At 42.2% G+C, this 18,237-nt stretch overlaps 1 protein-coding gene across 2 annotated transcripts in view; it reads right to left on the bottom strand.

Moving 5' to 3' along the window:
- Positions 1-18,237, bottom strand: part of CHCHD6 (coiled-coil-helix-coiled-coil-helix domain containing 6) — a 121,829-nt gene that overhangs the window by 49,448 nt on the left and 54,144 nt on the right. For both annotated transcript variants that reach the window (XM_009321037.1, XM_009321038.1), the window contains one exon: positions 6,244-6,314. In XM_009321037.1, coding sequence (XP_009319312.1) covers positions 6,244-6,314 — 71 coding nt within the window. The remainder of the gene's footprint in view (positions 1-6,243; positions 6,315-18,237) is intronic.

Below are 18,237 nucleotides of genomic sequence, written 5' to 3'. Positions count from 1 at the left end.
CTGAGCTGGGTCATTAATTAATATTCATGATACTTTCGCAACTCAAGCCAAGGGGAGGGGGGGACCAAAGGCACAAGAAGTTCTGGACTTTGGTGTGGACCTGTTATCACATCTAGATACACAATAAAATACTATGAAACCTAGAGAAACCTTGCTTCCACCATGGTACCCAGAGGAATATATAATTCCCAATCTGAGGGCAGAGATCTACTGCTATTTTCACTGCATTCTGCGTGATAAAGAGCTTTGAACTGAAATATTTCATGTACTCTGATGCACAAAGTATGTCTGAGGTTTGTTTTAACAGCTGCACAAATATCCATGCTTTTGAAAACAATCTGGATTTAGCCTGCCAACAAACCCTGATCTAAGGGTTTTATAATGGCAACATTACTACAGAATACAAGTGCTTTCCATGTAAAAATCGATAGCAATAGAAACATCCCTAATTGACTACATAGTCTCTTTGGCACCTCTTCCTTTGCTATTCAGGTCTTATTTTATAAATCCCAAAGTTCTACCAATGTACCTCTGAAGAAATGCTCTTGCAATTTTGAAAAGATATATTAATATTTTACACCAGTTTTTCAGCACTAACAGAACTGCAATCTCAGTTCATTGGACTGATTTATTAGTCATCCTTCATCGTGCATGATATCATCATGCAGACAATACTGTGAACGCTAGATTAGAACATTATTTTACTAACTGGGCAAAAGGAAAGTCTTATTTAGAACCAGTATCTTAGTATACCCCAAGAACTGAACTTCAGAAAGAAGATTTGACAGCTTGCATAAAGTGTACAACCTAATAAATTTTCAAGATTTAAAATTTGGTGCAAAAAAGAATAATCTGGCCCAACTGGAACATTTACACAAATCCGTTACACATATTCGACTTCTATTACCACATACCAAATTCCTAAAGTAGTAGGGGAACAGACCTTGCTTGGAAATCAATGCACTGGTACAAACAGTTGCTTAACAACAGGCCTTCCAGAATTCGTAAAGAAAATGTTTACATGTTAATGTAAACAGGTGAAAACCTTTGTGAAGCAGAAATGAAAATGATCAGTTTTTCTTTCAGTAAAATTCACACCATGTAAAATGACACAAAGTCAAAATTGACTCATCTACTCTTTTACCTTCTTTTGAAATAACTTTGGGGAAACTCATGCCTTATAGTCTCTTACAGCAATATTGCAATTTCTTACTAAGAGCAACTTTATAAACGTGAGAAACAGCAAGGCTTGGACTAATAACTCATCTCTTTATTTAAAAATTACATGAAACAGTCTCAGCACAGACAGAAGTAGGAAAAACTAACACAAACCAAGCGCTGAGGGAAGAACAGCATGGGGATGGAGCCAAACCATTTTTTGTGAAGGTATCATCATTGCAGGGCACAAAAGAACTATGTTGATATAAGGCTGGGGATGAGCTCCCAGCAGTAATCAGTCTTTTATTCCTGAAAACTCTTAAATCCCTATTGCAGAGGCTCTTAATTTCAACACTGAATTAATCATTTATCTAATCTAATGACAGGAGAAATCCCAGAGCAACTTTGAAAACTATGATGTCTTTACCCTCCCTCTCCTTGGGCTTCACAGCTGTCCACATAATAACTATTTCAGAGCTTGACTCCTGGGCACAGCCCTCTGTTGAAATACCTGAGGCCTCCTAGTACATTTCAAGATTAATAAACTCAAGTATCACCACATAAGTATCTTATAAACTTTCCAGATCTACACAAACAAGAAAAAAAAAGAAGAAAAAAAGAAAAGGCGGTTCCTCTAGGTTCCAGTTAGTGTTGCCATTTTAATTGAGGGGCCATCAGCCTCATAAAATTTTGTGCGATTCAATAAAACCTTCATTTCCATGAGTACTGAAAGCAAGCTATAAATTCCCTGTTCACAGCGGACAGTCCATCTATGAACTTTCTCCCCCTACCCCCACTGAGTCAGTGTGGTTCTCTACTCCACGTTCAGCCCAGGAGGATACTTACTACGTGCCAGTTTCTCTAACGTAATCACCTTAAATACTCATGTCCATTAAGTTTAAAGATCTTAGGACCGTTAAATGGAACTCTTAGATACTAAGTCCCATATGGAGTAAATCTCTTTGGCAGTTTCTCCATTGGAAAGCTGCCTTGGATTCAAGGCTGATCCCTATCAGGATAAGATAACGATGTTCTTTATGCACTCCTTGATAACAGTGCAAAGCATATGCAGTCTTCTCAGCACAACATGCAAAGCAACACAGCCATCAGTAAGCAGCTTCAGAAACAGTTCTGCAAACTATAAGGAGATCTCGGAGGGAAACTGCTTCAGAACAATTTTATCTTTTAACAGCTTCCTAATCCCCTCACTCCACTCCTGTCGCTTTACCTTTTAGAGAGTCACACCCCCACCCATGCCAATTCTTGCATCCAAATTTACCAACTACAAAAATAAAATAAAAATGTGATAAGACAACCTTCACAAAAGAAAATAAATATTTTTTTTTAAAAAAAACAGCATTTTGAGGATAAATCTAGAGTGCCTGCACTAAGCCATAACCTCTTTACCGATGTTTTTTTCCTTCCCCTTAACAGATTCAGGGACTGTAATAACATTTAATCCTCAGAAGCTAATCTAAATGTAACACTCAAAAGAAGACAAAGACAACGCAACAGAAAAAAAATTTGGCCACTGCCTTTTGGGAGTGCTGCTTTATCCCCGGAGCGGGCGCATTAATAGAGCTTGGAATGAAATGCCATTTTAGTCTCTGTAGCGGGGAGAGGATTAGCAAGTTGTCTTCTCTAAACCCAGTCTGAGTCATGGCTCTATGAACACTGAGAAAAGGATGTGGAATGAAGTGAAGGGCGGGGAGCACTGGCTTTTTATTTACACGCTGCTTCCTTTGTGGGTGGTTACTGATGTGCACAGTTTGCTAAACAGGGAAGGAAGGGGGGAAAAAAGTTCTAGGTCCCCAGACCTTAATTCTGTTGGTTAACAAAAGAGAAAAATAATAATGCACCAATTATAACAACATCATTGAGACAATATGTCCGTGGCAACTGTCCAATTCACCACAGCATGTAAGCAACAAGGGCAAGTTGCTTAAGGTGCTGAAAGCTGTGCTCAGTGGTTTCTTGTTGCTAGGATCTTCTTCCTGGGAGAAAGAAACAGGTTGGACAGAGCCCAGAACAAAGCAGGAGACACTGTGGGAGGAGGATTGCAGAGACAGGAGCAGGCTGGGTTCAGGTGAAGAGATGAGGAGCAAAGTCCACTGAAGAAGTCAGGCCATGCAGGCATCAAGCCTAGCATCCTACCTTGAAGTAGAAACCAAGAGTTAATGACTGTGTCGGTGATTTAATATGAAGCTCAGCACTAAGTACTTCACTTCTGTTTCTATACAAAGGGAGATAGGAAGGTCACCTGGCTACCTCGCAGGCATGCTGTGAAGGGTCACTGGTAGAAAGCTTGTACAATATTCCTAAGTCCTGCAATGCCTGATAATCACTAAGGAGAGGAAATAGTCTGTGGGACACTTGACCACTTGTGCAGAGCTGTAGGTGTTGATAACGGAATTACAAAAGTCAGTAAGTGCCAAGAAAACACTGTTTTTTTGTTTCAGATATTTCTTATCTTTGCTTCAACATGGACTCCGAAAAACAGGGTACTCACTGTGGAAACAGCCTCAGCTCTATTCCCCTCTTCTTCCACCAGCTATGCTAATACACACTGGCAGAAGACAACAAATACAGGGTAGATGGGTCTCACAAGGCACAAGTGCCAGGGGTAGGTCAAAGAGTTCAGTGAAACAGGGATGATACAAGCTAGGGAAGAGACACTATGGGAAAAAGATGCACTCTCCTCTGCAGATGGAGAAAGTGCCACTCCTGGTTTCCTTTCGTTACAGGAGCTGTCGTAGTCCAGCACTGGAAGCAGGCAGACCTGCGCTTCATTCATACGTCGGCTATATTCCAGTTCATGTAATTTTGCTGGAGTGTCAGTTTATTCCTGCCAACCAAGCTACTAGATGTGCACAAATCAGTCTTACCTATCTTAGCACTTACTGTGCTTGTGTGTCTAATATGAAAGCGCAAAACAGGATGAGCAAACTATTCTTTCCACTGAAGTCACAGCATCTTGTAATTTATTACCATAAACATGCTGTAGAAAGACTTGAATGTACAACACCTAACAAGAGGACCTCACGACATGCAGACTTCAAGTCCTGCCAATTAAGCATGAATGCCAATGTACGAAGGAAGTTTCCCTGTCCCTGTCCCAGCCTTATCATGACCCACATGTGAGGCATGTGCACTCTTTGAGAGTGTTTGTACAGCGCGTTGTGCACCAAGGCAATGATCCCAAAAAGGATCACTGCATACTGCTGTAAGAGGTGCATACACTGCAGGCTGATGGGGCAAAGCAATGATTCTTCCCGCATGTACAATTATCAAAGGGCATTATCCCAGATCATGCACTCCAGCACACAGCTCAGTGCAATCCTGGCTATTGCTGGCAATTTCTACTGTAAAGAAATAGAAAGTATGATGTTCACCTTCTCCCTCAGTTTCACTAGTGCCACACAGCTTGTCCCTTCTCAAGGCATCCCCCAGCCATGTTATCTTTTCACACAAAATTCACATTAGGGCAAGTGTCTCTTCTGGCTGCAAGGAAGACAGCCTAAGGAGTCTGTCCCTTTATGACGGCTCAAGTTCATATGGCCTTCAAATAGAAGGGCATTGTACAATAAGGCCAGAAGCCAGGGACTGGCAGATGATGAAGGCTCAAAGAAAAGGGAAAGGAACCCCTAAGAGACCATAAACACATTTTCTGAATCTTGAAAGAAAGAAGTCATTATCGTTTGCGTTGGTCTCAGCCACTAGCCGTTACGAGAAATGGTTGCATTCCTGAGTTTCCTACATTACCAGTCTTCATCTCCACAAGAAACAGAATTCTGAGACCAAATGAAACTGAAACCTCAGGAACCAAACTTAAGACTACTATAAAAAATAGGTTAGTAACAGTCTGTAATAGCAAGTAAAGAACATAATCCAAGGTCCCGATCTCTTCCTTTACAAAGTCACAAGGATAAATCATGCTACATGTGTTCCAAACAACTGATCACACATCTGCGGAAGCAAATCCAAGAAAAGACTGAACTGATCACTGTCAGAACTTTATGTCCTATGAATTTTTAAAACTTTATTTAAAACCAGAATTTAGAATTCTACTATGGAAAACTGCATGAAAATGCACGCAATGTGTTAGCTGCTTTGTTTTGGCTTCTTTAGCAACTTGACTGTCCAAACAGAAATATGAAATTACAACAGGTTATGTGATGCTTTGGCAGCCAAACATAAATTTAAATAAAGGCAGCACAATATACTGCACACCCCACTAACATATTCATCACTACTATATTATCTATTTATGCAATTAAGTATCATACAGTCTGGACTGGACCCAACTGGACTACATATGTTGCTACTCCAGTTTACTGCATGTTGGCCAACTGTTTACCCAACTGAGATCTGAGTGCTGCTCTTGATAGTGTAATTGCTTTGGACTCATTAATATTAAAGAATTATAGAAAATATTTTTTCTTGGACAGCTGTTAGTGCATGTGGAACAATAAGCTATATAACACTACTGGCAAATACAAATGGAATTTAGACACTAAATATGCTCATGGTAAAAAGACAACATTAAAGGTCCGCTAATTGTGCTAAGGCCAATAAAAAAGGTCAGAAAAATCATTGCACTCATTCTAAGAAAACATTCATGATAATTACAACTCTATTTTGACTGAAATTTACAGGGGTAAGATTTAGGCTGTTTACCTTCTTCTTCCCTGGACAATGAAAATTTTAGAAGTGGTGCCATTTTTCCTACTCCCATGCACTCGCCCAATGCTGCAATGTGTAGGTTAAACACATTGGGTCAAAGTTTGAACAGATTAAACACGTTCCATTGCAATTTTGAAAACCCTAGTAAATATTCCCATTTAATGTGAATTTTCTAAGTCCATGTCTTCTCGCTCATTCTCCCGTGCAAGATCTAACAACTTTATACTAAATTCTGTCAAGCTTGGCACAGAAGGAGAGGATGCTAGCTTATAACTCCTCAGCCCCCTAAATACCTGACAGGAGGTAACTTCACACTCCGTTTATGGGAATATCTAGAGGCTACACACAGAGCATTATGAAATGCAACTGGAACTGCTGAAAAGAACAAAAATGACTCCTCACTTTATCCACTCCTCTGCCTTGGTGGCTGCCTCCTGGTACTGCTCGGATGTCAGCTTGTAGATCTCTGCATTCTGAAACAAAGAATATAATGCTCAGCTCTAAAAATTAAAGGCATCTCAGATCTTATCCAGTCACAAAGTTATCATCTATAATTAATAAAGATTTCCAACAACAAACAGCATATTCAGTTCAAAGAACACAAAAAAATGCTTAAAAGTTGATTTTCTTTTCAGCAAAATGCATCAAGGCCATAAAAGGTCACTAACAACCAACTGTCAGCTTTGATTATTCCATGAAACCACAAAAACAAGGTGTTTCCAGCACCCAGTTATTTTGAGTTAGGTTGTGTTTTGTTCTCTTTTTTCATTAATTGCTGTGAAGGATCTTGTAAGTTACTGACATTCAAGTATCAAAATTGGTTGCTAGCACTGGAAAATCCATTTTACATTTCAGTGCTTCTACTTATGTTACTTTTTCTTTAAAAGAAAATTATGCAGCCTGTTTCCCTTTTAACAACATAGGAAGGCGTATCAGGTATCAGTTAAGGCACTGCCAAACAGAGTCTGGAGTGTCTTGCTCCAGGGCTTAAGAGGTTTGCATTAAATTCTCCTGAGCTTGCATGGAAAGAGTTTTAGTTCACAACTGCTCAGCCGCTGAACATGGAGGATGAATTCCTCCTCTCGGCTGCACTTACAAGCCTCCCAGGCACAAACAGCAGAAGGGAATGGCTGTGCACCCCCAGCGACTTCGCTGCAAGGTCTTGTGTTACTAAACTGCTGATAGAGCTGCTTTAGGCAAAGCCTCTGGACTTTATACTGAAATAGCTGCAATTGCCTCACTCAAAACTCATCTGCAAGGCCCTTAGTCTGAAAAGGCACATGCAGAAAATATGCACTAATCAATCAAAAAAGTGACAAAATGGTATTGAAAGCGAGGACAGCTATTCATTTAGGGCCGGTTCTAGCTGCTATCTCGTCTCTCCCCAAATTTGGTCATTTTATATAGAATACTATTCTTGCTCTTCTTCATTTATTTTCCCATAAATGCAGCTGTGGTCCTGCACATGATGAGACGACACATATTGTTCAGTGGTTAGAAAAAGGAAAGGACAGATATAACCCAAGTTCTATTAGCGGTTCTGCCACTTGTGCAATCTTGGACGAGTCACCATTCTCCATCTGCAAGCGAGGGATAACAGCTGCCTGTATCACTGAAGTTGTGTGAGGCTTAGCTAATTGGAAGGTTAATACAGGTTTTCAGAGCCTAGGCTTCAAGGTGCTATATTTAAGCATTTTATCTCTGGTGCCTGAATTTATGTCACATACCGAAAAACCCACAGAACAGACTTTGCTTTTCCAAACTTTGACCTAGGAGACAGACTTAAACTGAGAAATCATGGATGAGTAACCACTTCAAAATGCATTTTGCCAGCAAATTGTCATTAAAGTTTTCATTTACTTACTTGTTACATAATGGTCAAACTTCTATGCTATTAAACACATTTTACTCCTTCCTGTAATAAAAAGTTCAGCTTTTAATGGAGCCTTTTTCTCTGTCCTGTAAACAGATCTCATGACTTTCAGCTCCCTGCTGTTACTTATTCACACATGAAACCACAAGACCTGTGCTTCATTAATTAAATTTGCCATTAAAAATTAAATAATGTGAATAAGTAGATGTAAGCATTATCTCCATGGGTTTCATAAGTCTCACCATTTCTCCAATTACTATCCAAGCAATTTTCATATTTCATACTGTCTGATTTCTCAGAGGGACTGGATTTGAGAGATCAAAATGAGAGAAAGTGGGAAAGAGAGAAAGCAAGGTAGTAAAATTAAACATTTTTCAGGCAATAGGAAGTAACCCCGTCAGATACTATTAGCCTGCAGCACTCTGCAGTGAAACAACAGCAGGAGAGGAAAACAGGAACAAATATGTTGTACGTGAGACCCAGCATGAGGTTGGCATTTAACCCACCTAAAGAAAGAAAAAATAGCCAATAGATTCATTTATTTGTTGCACTGTTGATTAAAGTGGTTGTGGCACAACCTTGCCTAGTTTATCAGAGAGAGAGTTCAACTGCCCAGTACTATGGCCAGCCCCATCTGCAACAACATCAACTACAAACATGGACAAAAATAGCTGGGAAAGAAACCAGTATGAAATAGCTCTAGATCCTAAAGCTGATGAAAAGCAGGCAAGAGAGAACCTGAACGGAGAGGCAAGAATCTCAGTGAGGGAAAGGAGGAGAGACCCGACCTCAAAGAAACCACAAGGAACAATGCTAAGATCAAGGAGGGGCACAGAAGACCTTCAACCTGAAGATGAAAGCTGCTGAGTTTTAAAAATGAAAAGGAAAGTTCTTTGCATGTGATCCAACTGGGCCTCTTGCCTTTGAGTCAGACTTCTCTGCCTCCTTCTTCCCCCCTCCCCCTCAAAAACCCTAAAAACCAATGAAGCAGTATTTCCAATGCCATGAATCAGTATTTTTAAATGCTTCCCCAAGTAAGAAAAACAGTTTTACCATTTAAACCTGTGTTCGTTCAACAAGCAGACTTGATAAACAGGTTTTCCTTGGCCTCTAGGCTCTTTCCTACGTTGGGAAAGTCACATTCACTTTTTGTCCTCAACACTAAATGAGCAACAAATGGGCTAAATGAGCAACAGACAGGCCTTTCAGCATGGGCACAGTCATGGCAGGATCTGTGATTTGGGGCTTCTACTTACAGAGAATAATTTTCCAAGTATCCTCATCTATACAACTTCAGATGTAAGATCTGCTTCATTTTCAGTATTTTACCCTGTCACACTGTGACAGCAGGGGATAATGTTCCAATGGCCTACAAAAATCTAGGACTTTATGATAAGGTTGCAAATGAGGAACCAAGCCAGGAACCACCTATGCACTTCCCGCGACTTACAGCAGAGCCGCCCACACACAAGGGCTATTTAGCAGGATCAAGGTGTGGTATTTGCACTTGAAACAGTCCGAGTTGCCCGTAGTCTTAGTGAAGTCCTTTAGTTTCGTAAAACAATATTCAGTTGCACAGTAAAAGAGAACATTCAACAGAAAATTACAAGACATCAACGCTGCTTTTAATTTACTCTTACAATATTTGATGCTTGAGATAAAATGGCAGCTCACAAAGGAAAAGTTGAACATGAGACCTCAACTATTATTAAATAAAGCTCCTGGCAGTCTTAGTTGCAGAAATAAGTTTAAAAACATGACCAAAGGACACCAGAAGGGCTCAAATAACGAGAGACACAGAAAGAATGAATGAACCACCTAAAATGTTTCACTTCTCTCAATAAAGCTGAGCCTTAGGGGAGCCAACTTCAGAACATCAGAGCTTTGTCATATGGGGAGAGAGCTCTCTAGAGAGGACAAACAAACTAAACAAAGAAATGTTAGTTTGAAAGATTTTCCCCTGCTATTAAATGATGGTTCGTAGCAAATAATAAAAACACCAAGAAGTTATAAAAATACATAACTAGAGCCTAAAGACCAACAGGACCACTTTCTTTTACCCTGCTGCTTTTCTACAACAGATTTGCTGCTATACCCTTGTTCCCCCACTCCTCCCAAAACACCCTTGCACTAAAAATTCCCCTTCCAAAGGGAACCAATTTTAAGACTTAGAGCTAAATTTGGAGTAATTTTAATTCAGCATTTCTCCTTGGCTGCAAACATGCAGAGAAACTCCAACACTCACTACTACACCTCGCTATACTGTCCAGGCCCTTTCCACAACATACAGCAACGAAAGTAAGAAAACAATATAGCAGAAGACGGAGTTCTCAGGGTTATTTCAGGAAGGAAAGTAATTGAAGCATAAAGAGAAAACCCTGCCAGCTCATTCTCACATTGACATTAAAACACATTCCTTACAACTTCAGTGAAACATGCGCTACTTGCGGTAACACGTAAAACAGAAAACCAAGCCACGCAAGCATGAGGAACTAGAAATCAATCAGATTTTAGGCAAAATTGTTCGTGAACATCAAGCAGCAGCAGCAAAAACCTGACACGGGGACACTGATTTCTCCATCAGGTTCAGTCTAGGTCAACGGATCAGAAGGTGTTTGGATTAAAAAAAAACCAACCCCAACCACCATCACCACAGCTATCTTAGATATTTTCACACCTCAGACTATAGAAGCTTGTCAGTGGTCACAGTGCTTAAAGATACAAAGAGGATTAACAGCTGTTGAAATGCTGCCAGCCTAGATGAATGCTAGTGATACCTGTGATGAAATGGAGCAGGCCAGTGGAGGCCTTGACAAATGCTGCAGACGACAGCCGGGGGATTAGATGGTACAATCTGCCTCGCACCTGACAGACACGTTGTTTCGATCCCCTCTCCTGCCCTCCGCGCTCGCCAGCTTCCAGCAAACCTCCCACCACAAGCCCCACTCGAGCTGAAAGGAGTACGAGAGGTGGTGCTGCATGGCAGGGGGAATATGTGGTGTGCCCCAGGAGTAGGAAACACTGCAAATTTGGGAGAAAAAGGGGAAAGAAAAGCAGAGGTTGCTTCTCATGTATCAAATGTCAACTGGGAGATGTTCAAATTCCTGCTTTCAGCTGCTTATAAAGCCAGAAATAAGACCTCACACCATCCTGATAAAGCAGCATGATTGCCAACTGCCCGCATGCACTTGGGGACGGGGAACACGCACGTGCCCTGGACACAGCTGCTGCCACGAGGAACAGTGGGAAGCTACAGAAAAACTTCAGTTAGTGCAGGCTTCGGGAACCACCTTTGCTCACAGCACTGCCTGAGAGAAGCAAAGGCACACTCGGGGACCACACACCTCACTGGGTCGCTGGTTCACACGCACTATAAATCAGGTTGCTTGTTCTCATTGCTCAGAAGTCTCATGCAAATGGCTCCTAAGAGATTTGAAAAATTACCCCATCTACTTGCACCCCTCCCGCACGTACAGAGGCAGATGAACTGAACCGATCTGTTCACTGGACGACCCTTTGGATCTGTTAAAATCAACCTACACTATCAATCACTGCTATCAACTTTGGTCCAAAACAGGGAGTTTGGGAATTTCAGGACACATTGCAAGAAGCAATCTCTTCACCTCCTGAGTTCACTCCTCTTGAGTCCCTGCTCAGCTTGTTTGTTGGCATCAGCTAGCATTTAGCTAAAAGAGATCATTCACATTTTCTCCTTCCTATCAAGCACAAGTGCACATACACATAGAAGCCGATTAACAAGGAAGAGAAATATGCATATAAAGCATATCACGAGACCATAGAAGCCAAGGGTTAAACTGCTTTTATGCGAATTCAGATGTTTTTTCTCAGAAGGTAATAGAGGAAAGATGCAAGCAACTACAAACAGCTTGCTGATACGGAGAAAAGATTTTTTTTTTACCCAAAGCCAACTTCTAAACACAGCTCTGTTGTTTGCTGTTCATGTGTGGGTTCATCCACTCCTCCCGCTGAGACCAATAATGAAATGAGAGCATTGAATTTGTGTCATTCTATTCTTTCCTTCGGCAATAGGCTGTAAGATCATAAATTCTGGATTAAGATTCAGAGGGGACAGAAAAAGAGCAATCATAGAATCACAGAATCACAGAATAGTTTGGGTGGGAAGGGACCTCTAAAGGTCGTCTAGCCCAACCCCCCTGACGTGGGCAGGGACATCTTCAACTAGATCAGGTTGCTCAGAGCCCCGTCCAACCTGACCTGGAATGTTTCCAGGGATGGGGCATCCACCACCTCTCCGGGCAACCTGTGCCAGTGCTTCACCACCCTCAGCGTAAAAAATGTCCTCCTTATACCTAGTCTAAATCTACCCCCCTTTAGTTTAAAGCCATTCCCCCTTGTCCTGTCGCAACAGTCCCTGCTAAAAAGTCTGCCGCCGTCTTTTTTATAAGCCCCCTTGAAGTACTGATAGGCTGCAAGAAGGTCTCCCCGAAGCCTTCTCTTCTCTAGGCTGAACAACCCCAAATCTCTCAGCCTTTCTTCATAGCAGGGTTGTTCCATCCCCCTGATCATTTTCGTGGCCCTCCTCTGGACCCGCTCCAACAGGTCTGTGTCTTTCTTATGCTGAGGGCTCCAGAGCTGGACGCAGTACTGCAGGTGGGGTCTCACCAGAGCAGAGTAGAGGGGCAGAATCCCCTCCCTCGACCTGCTGGCCACGCTGCTTTGGATGCAGCCCAGGGTACCATTGGCCTTCTGGGCTGCGAGCGCACATTGCGGGCTCATGTCCAGCTTCTCATACGCCAGTACCCCCAAGTCCTTCTCGGCAGGGCTGCTCTCAATCCCTTCCCCCCCCAGCCTGTACTGATGCTGGGGGTTGCCCCGACCCAGGTGCAGGACCTTGCACTTGGCCTTGTTGAACCTCATGAGGTTCACACGGGCCCACTTCTCGAGCTTGCCCAGGTCCCTCTGGATGCCATCCCGTCCCTCAAGCGTGTCGACCGCACCACTCAGCTTGGTGTCATCTGCAAACTTGCTGAGGGTGCACTTGATCCCACTGTCTGTGTCATTGATGAAGATATTAAACAGTACCGGTCCCAATACAGACCCCTGCGGGACGCCACTCGTCACCAATCTCCATCTGGACATTGAGCCGTTGACCACTACCCTCTGGATGTGACCATCTAACCAATTCCTCACTCACCGGACAGTCCACCCATCAAATCCATACCTCTCCAGTTTAGGGAGAAGGATGTTGTGGGGGACCGTGTCAAAGGCCTTACAGAGGTCCAGACAGACGACATCTGTAGCCTTTCCCGTGTCCACTGATGTAGTCACTCCATCCAAGAAGGCCACTAGGTTGGTCAGGCAGGACTTGCCCTTGGTGAAGCCATGCTGGCTGTCTCGAATCACATCCCTGTCCTCCACGTGCCTTAGCATAGCTTCCAGGAGGATCTGGAGTGTCACAGTAACAACAATGTCCACAGTAACAACACAGGAAAGTTAAACTAATCATGGGCAGAAGTACATTCCTGTTTGCACAAATCTTCTCACAACTGTAATACTACCCTAAGTTGAAAGCAAAATATTCATTCTCTAGCATACCTAGACAGCTTCTCAAAGATAAAATCCCCCAAAATACGAATCTCCACAAAACTTTAGGGAGGCAGAGCTGGGGAGGACCACAGCTGGGTTTATCCTGTGGACGCCAAGCTAGGCACAAAAAGGTAAAGCTACAGCCCCTAAAGCACACAGTGAGTCAAACAAAGCTACACACCCCAGGACTTCCCAGAACCAGGTCCCACACTGAGATACTCCATCAGGGTACGAACAAGTTTACAGACCCAGACCGAAATCGCACGCCAGAGTCAGACTGTCTCTACGAAGGTACCCTGGGAAGAGTCCAATTAAAACAGGTACCCCACAGAAAGATGGTATTAGGAACTTTGAAGAGCTGCAAGTGCCTCACTGGAAACATGCAGAAAAGCCTCATGTTATCTTCAACTCAGAAAGACAGCCAGCAACAAAGAAATTATTACTACAGAGGCGATTAAAAGGGGAAGGAGGAGCAAAAAACTCCAGAAAGAATTAAACACTGCATTTATATGAGGTTGCTTTAAAGCACACCATTCTGAAAGAGCAAATAAAGCATTAATAGTTCTTTAAACACAAACTCTGGACAGTAAAAGCACCTTCAAAGAGAAAGGCCATAAAATGCCAGCAGGCAACCCAGACTTTCTGACAAGGACAGCAACAGCAATGTGAAAGGCCCAGATTAACGCTAAAACTGTTGTAGGAGAGTATCACTCCGCTCTCCTCCTAGCTGGAAGTTTAATATAGGAGCGAGAAGTCTTAGGTGAGGAATTCACTGTAAATGCCCGAATCAATTATACCTGACAAGTGCAGGTAAACAGGCTTCCCAGGCATTGATTAAACTTCAACAGTTTTCAGCATCTGCTTCAAAGAAGTCCTACACCTGGCTGACCTGCACAGATAACGTAGTGTCCATGACTTTAAAGGCACAGCAATGCCTGCTAAATCACTGCGCCCGGGCTGGGCAGCTGCACAACTAGTCCCATAGTGATACCTGGGTCCCATCAGCCGATCCGTCACACAACCAGGATGAACTCCTAGGTCACAGGATGCTGCCTCTAACAACTGGGCATTGTCTAAGAGAGACCAACAGGCGTGCACAGAATCAGTGCTAAGGGAAGGGGAGAAGAGGGGAAGAAGGGAGCTGCCAGAATATCAAGAGTGCCAAGGGACATAGCCGAAAGTTTCACTTGGAGGCTGACCAGCACTTCAGAGGGAAAAAAAAAAAATATTAAAAAATAGAAAATTGGCAGTCATCAAGCACTTGTCATACATAAAAAAAGATACTAAGTACATTCCCCTGTCAGGCCCATCACAAGAGCTTATTTCGGGAAGGGAGGAACTTTATAGCTAAGGTTTGATGCCGTCATGCCAAAGCTGGTATTTGACAGAGCCTCCAACAGAACTCCCACGGCCTCGGACAGGCACGCTGCAGCTAAAACTCCTGTTTTTCTCTGCTGAGAATATCCCTAAGCCCCATTTATAAACTGCAGCAGCTGGCCCAGTTAACAGTTCCTGTTCCAATTTTAAAAACCTAAATTATATTCATGACCCCATCCTTTTCCACAACAGGTAGCTAAGGAATGCAATTCACTGGATTCCCAGAGGAAGCCAGAATAGGAGGGAGCCAAGGCATCAGGATGTGAAAGAGGACTGGAGAACACTGAAGAAAATGCATCACATCCATGCACTTGCATGGGTAAAGGGAACTGCAAGGAAGAGAGTCACTGTAAGAAACAAACAAAAAAGAAAAACCCACCGAAAAACAGAAGTATACCAAAGCCTGCAAGTTCCACCCCCTCCTGGGGTTTTTCCTCTACCCCCAACTGCAAATTATTCTCCATGTGCAGTTTCCAGTAAATCAAGCTTTGCTAAATAACCCCGACATGTGCAGGGCTGAGAACCAGACAACAAGCAATGATGAGATGTCCCTGGAATGATTAAGGAAAATGCAGACATCTCTCAGGTTACAAGGAAGCCTGTTGTACTCTCCCTTTAGTGCATATGCAATGCTGCAAGCACTGTTCTGAAAACCTCTGATATTCAAAGGCTCATTTGGTTGACAAGGAGCCTGTGGATTCATGGACAGATTGTCACACAAACTGTCAGGTTTTTAGAGAGACTATCAGACCTCTCTTTGCCTACGTTATGGAGCACATCAAAGACACAGAAGATGAACCAGACGCAGACTGCACCGATCTGACAGAATGGTGGGTGTACATATTCAGAATACTGTACTGCTGGGGGGGGGAGGCTTAATGTGAATAATCAGGGGCTGAAAGTTCCAGAAATGTGACAGTTTTTGGCAGCGATTCTCATCTTTGCATTTATTTGTCGAAGGGAAAAAAACTGCCATACCAGAGGCAAACTTGGGAGAGAAAGAAAAATTATATCAGCAGCAACTTATTTTGCCACCGTACTTTTTCTTCATTATTATTACTCCCAGAGCATTTTCTGAAGATATTTGTATTTTCAGTCAGGGTTCTCTCCCTACGCTTGCAGCTTCTCTTCCCATTTGATCCTGTAGGAGAGCCTGGTTTAATGATTACAGCCAAAAAGACTGCTAGGACTTTACAAGTCTCTGTACACAGTTAATGACACAGACAAATCCACACTTTCAGAAGTGCCCGCTGGCTTGTGGCTCTGTCTGGAGATGCTCAGGAGCTCATTATTCAAAACTTCAAGCTCAAGTTATGGGTAATCAGCACATCTGAAGAAATATACCATACCCAGACAACCAAAAAGTGAAGTAACAAAAGCTGTTATAGAAAATACTAACCTTAAGCATTAGGGTCTCACTTTTAAAATGGGGACAATGTTCACTTATCTTCCAGTGAGCTAGAAACCTCAGTTAATGAATACCTGGAAAAAGTTCCCAGCTCCACAGCTCAAAAGTAATTTTACAAGGATAACTTGATGTCATTCCCCTTTATTAGTAATACTTGGACAAACATTATAAAGCAACGGTATATTTATTTTGCAGCTGGCAAAAAAGTTGTTAGGCTATTTCTACCAAGAAGTATTGATTATTACTTAAAAAGGAAAATAAAATGTAAAATGAAACACTGATAACAAGAAAAAGAAAATGGATTAACACAGATTCCTTTGGCCTGCCTTTACAATACCACTGTCACATAGCCTCCAGTTATCCCTGCAAGGCATCAGTTATTCCAGAGAAAAGAACACTAGTATCTTTTTACATTCATTTTGCTATTCAAAATGGATTGAAATTCTCCACACAGTAAACAGAAAATAAATACGATGTTTATCTTAAGATAAAACAGCCAAGGAGGACAAAGGAGAAGTGATGGTAAAAGGTATGAGAAAGAAATCAGAAAATATTTGTAAGCAATTTCCTTTCCATCATTTGACAGCCTTATTCTCTCTGCATTTAGTGATCTTCTCTTTCACACGGTTTTTAACAGAGTCGTTTTGCCTCCTCTGAAGAGGACAAGGCATTGAAGAGACATCTCCGTAGCTGGCAAAGAGCTTGTGAAGTCTCCGAAGACAAGCCCAGAAGGACCATGGACCGCCAATCAAGTGGAGAGAGGCATTTTCACAGCGGGGGTATTGAGACGTAAACATTAACATGAAAACCAAACACCCACAGAGAGCAGAGGCAGCCACACAAATGCTTCATTCCTGTACTCCAGCAGAAACCACTCCCTCACAGTCAATGACTGTCACAACCCTGGTGCATGACGTCACCCGCGGCCTTCAGTAGCACGTGGTCACCACCAGCTTAGTATCGTATTCTCATTACAGAATCCAGGCATGGAAAGGGAACAAGGCATTTATTACTTTTAGCCCATTACAGAATTACAGGAATAATTACTTATTAACATTAAACCAGAAAAATCTCGTAAAGCCTTGCTACCAAGGCATCTCAGGAACATAAATGGAAAAATGTCACATGTATGGTGTACCATGTCACATGTATGGTGTACCATACACCCGTAGATGCAAGCTAAATCTACTCTCAGAATTAACCTCTAAATGCCATCTCTATCAGTAAGGAACACTACATGCAAACAACAACAGACCTTGACTTTGGGACTAAATGAGGAAGAAATAAAAGTAGGCTTAAAGCTCCAAAAGAAATATTTTAGTATAAGCATCATAATTATCTGGGGTTTGTTGCCGTAGCTGATAAACTTTGTAACAAGAAAAGGCTTAGGAAACAGTGTTATAAGTGGATTTTTCAGGCTCATTAAAAAAGTATCAGTTTTTCACCTATATCTACTAGACAAGACCAAACAAAAAATCCTAGCCCTTCAACTGGGGACAGCTTGAGCTCAGAAATCAGACAACAGGAACACAAAGAAGGAACAGAACTATACTTTTGCTGGGGAACAACAGGAGGGGAAAAAAACAACCACCACAAACAGCAGACCTGGAGCCAAATCCTCTCTGCACAGAAGTGAACACACAACAAACTTATAACCCAGCCCTGTCCTATTTTCAGCTGGCAAGGACAAACTGTGTTCCTCACTGGGACGCCCTTTGCCTATCATAGAAATCAATAGCTAGGACAAAATGTTGGGGTTTTTTTTTTTTTTTTGGTTCTTCCTGCAACAAACCCTTGCCTCTAACTGGAGGAAGAGTTATTATCTCAGTGCCACACAAATGAGTGATTAGCCATCAGCAAGTAATGGCTTTTTGCTGCTGCTAACGGAAGCTGTATTTGAACAAATGACCTAAAGGTGAAAGGCCTCATATACTACACTTAATCCCCTAAACAGCCAAAGGAAATTTTGTGGTATACATAACTATTATGAAAAATGAAGTTTAAAAATTCATATACATGCCCAGGCGGGCACACAATACAGTATTTTTACACGCCCATATAAGTCGTCTTCTCTGTTTCAAGAATCCCGGTCCAGCCAGTTCAAGGCTTGCTGCGTGTCAGGGCAAATTAGATGATTTCTGTATGCTATCCAATACATCATAAGACATCT

Source organism: Pygoscelis adeliae, unplaced genomic scaffold (genome assembly GCF_000699105.1).
Source record: "Pygoscelis adeliae isolate BGI_AS28 unplaced genomic scaffold, ASM69910v1 Scaffold453, whole genome shotgun sequence".
Taxonomy (NCBI): Eukaryota; Metazoa; Chordata; class Aves; order Sphenisciformes; family Spheniscidae; genus Pygoscelis; species Pygoscelis adeliae.
The sequence above is the reverse complement of the archived record's forward strand: the minus strand, read 5'-3'. Positions and strand labels throughout refer to the sequence as shown.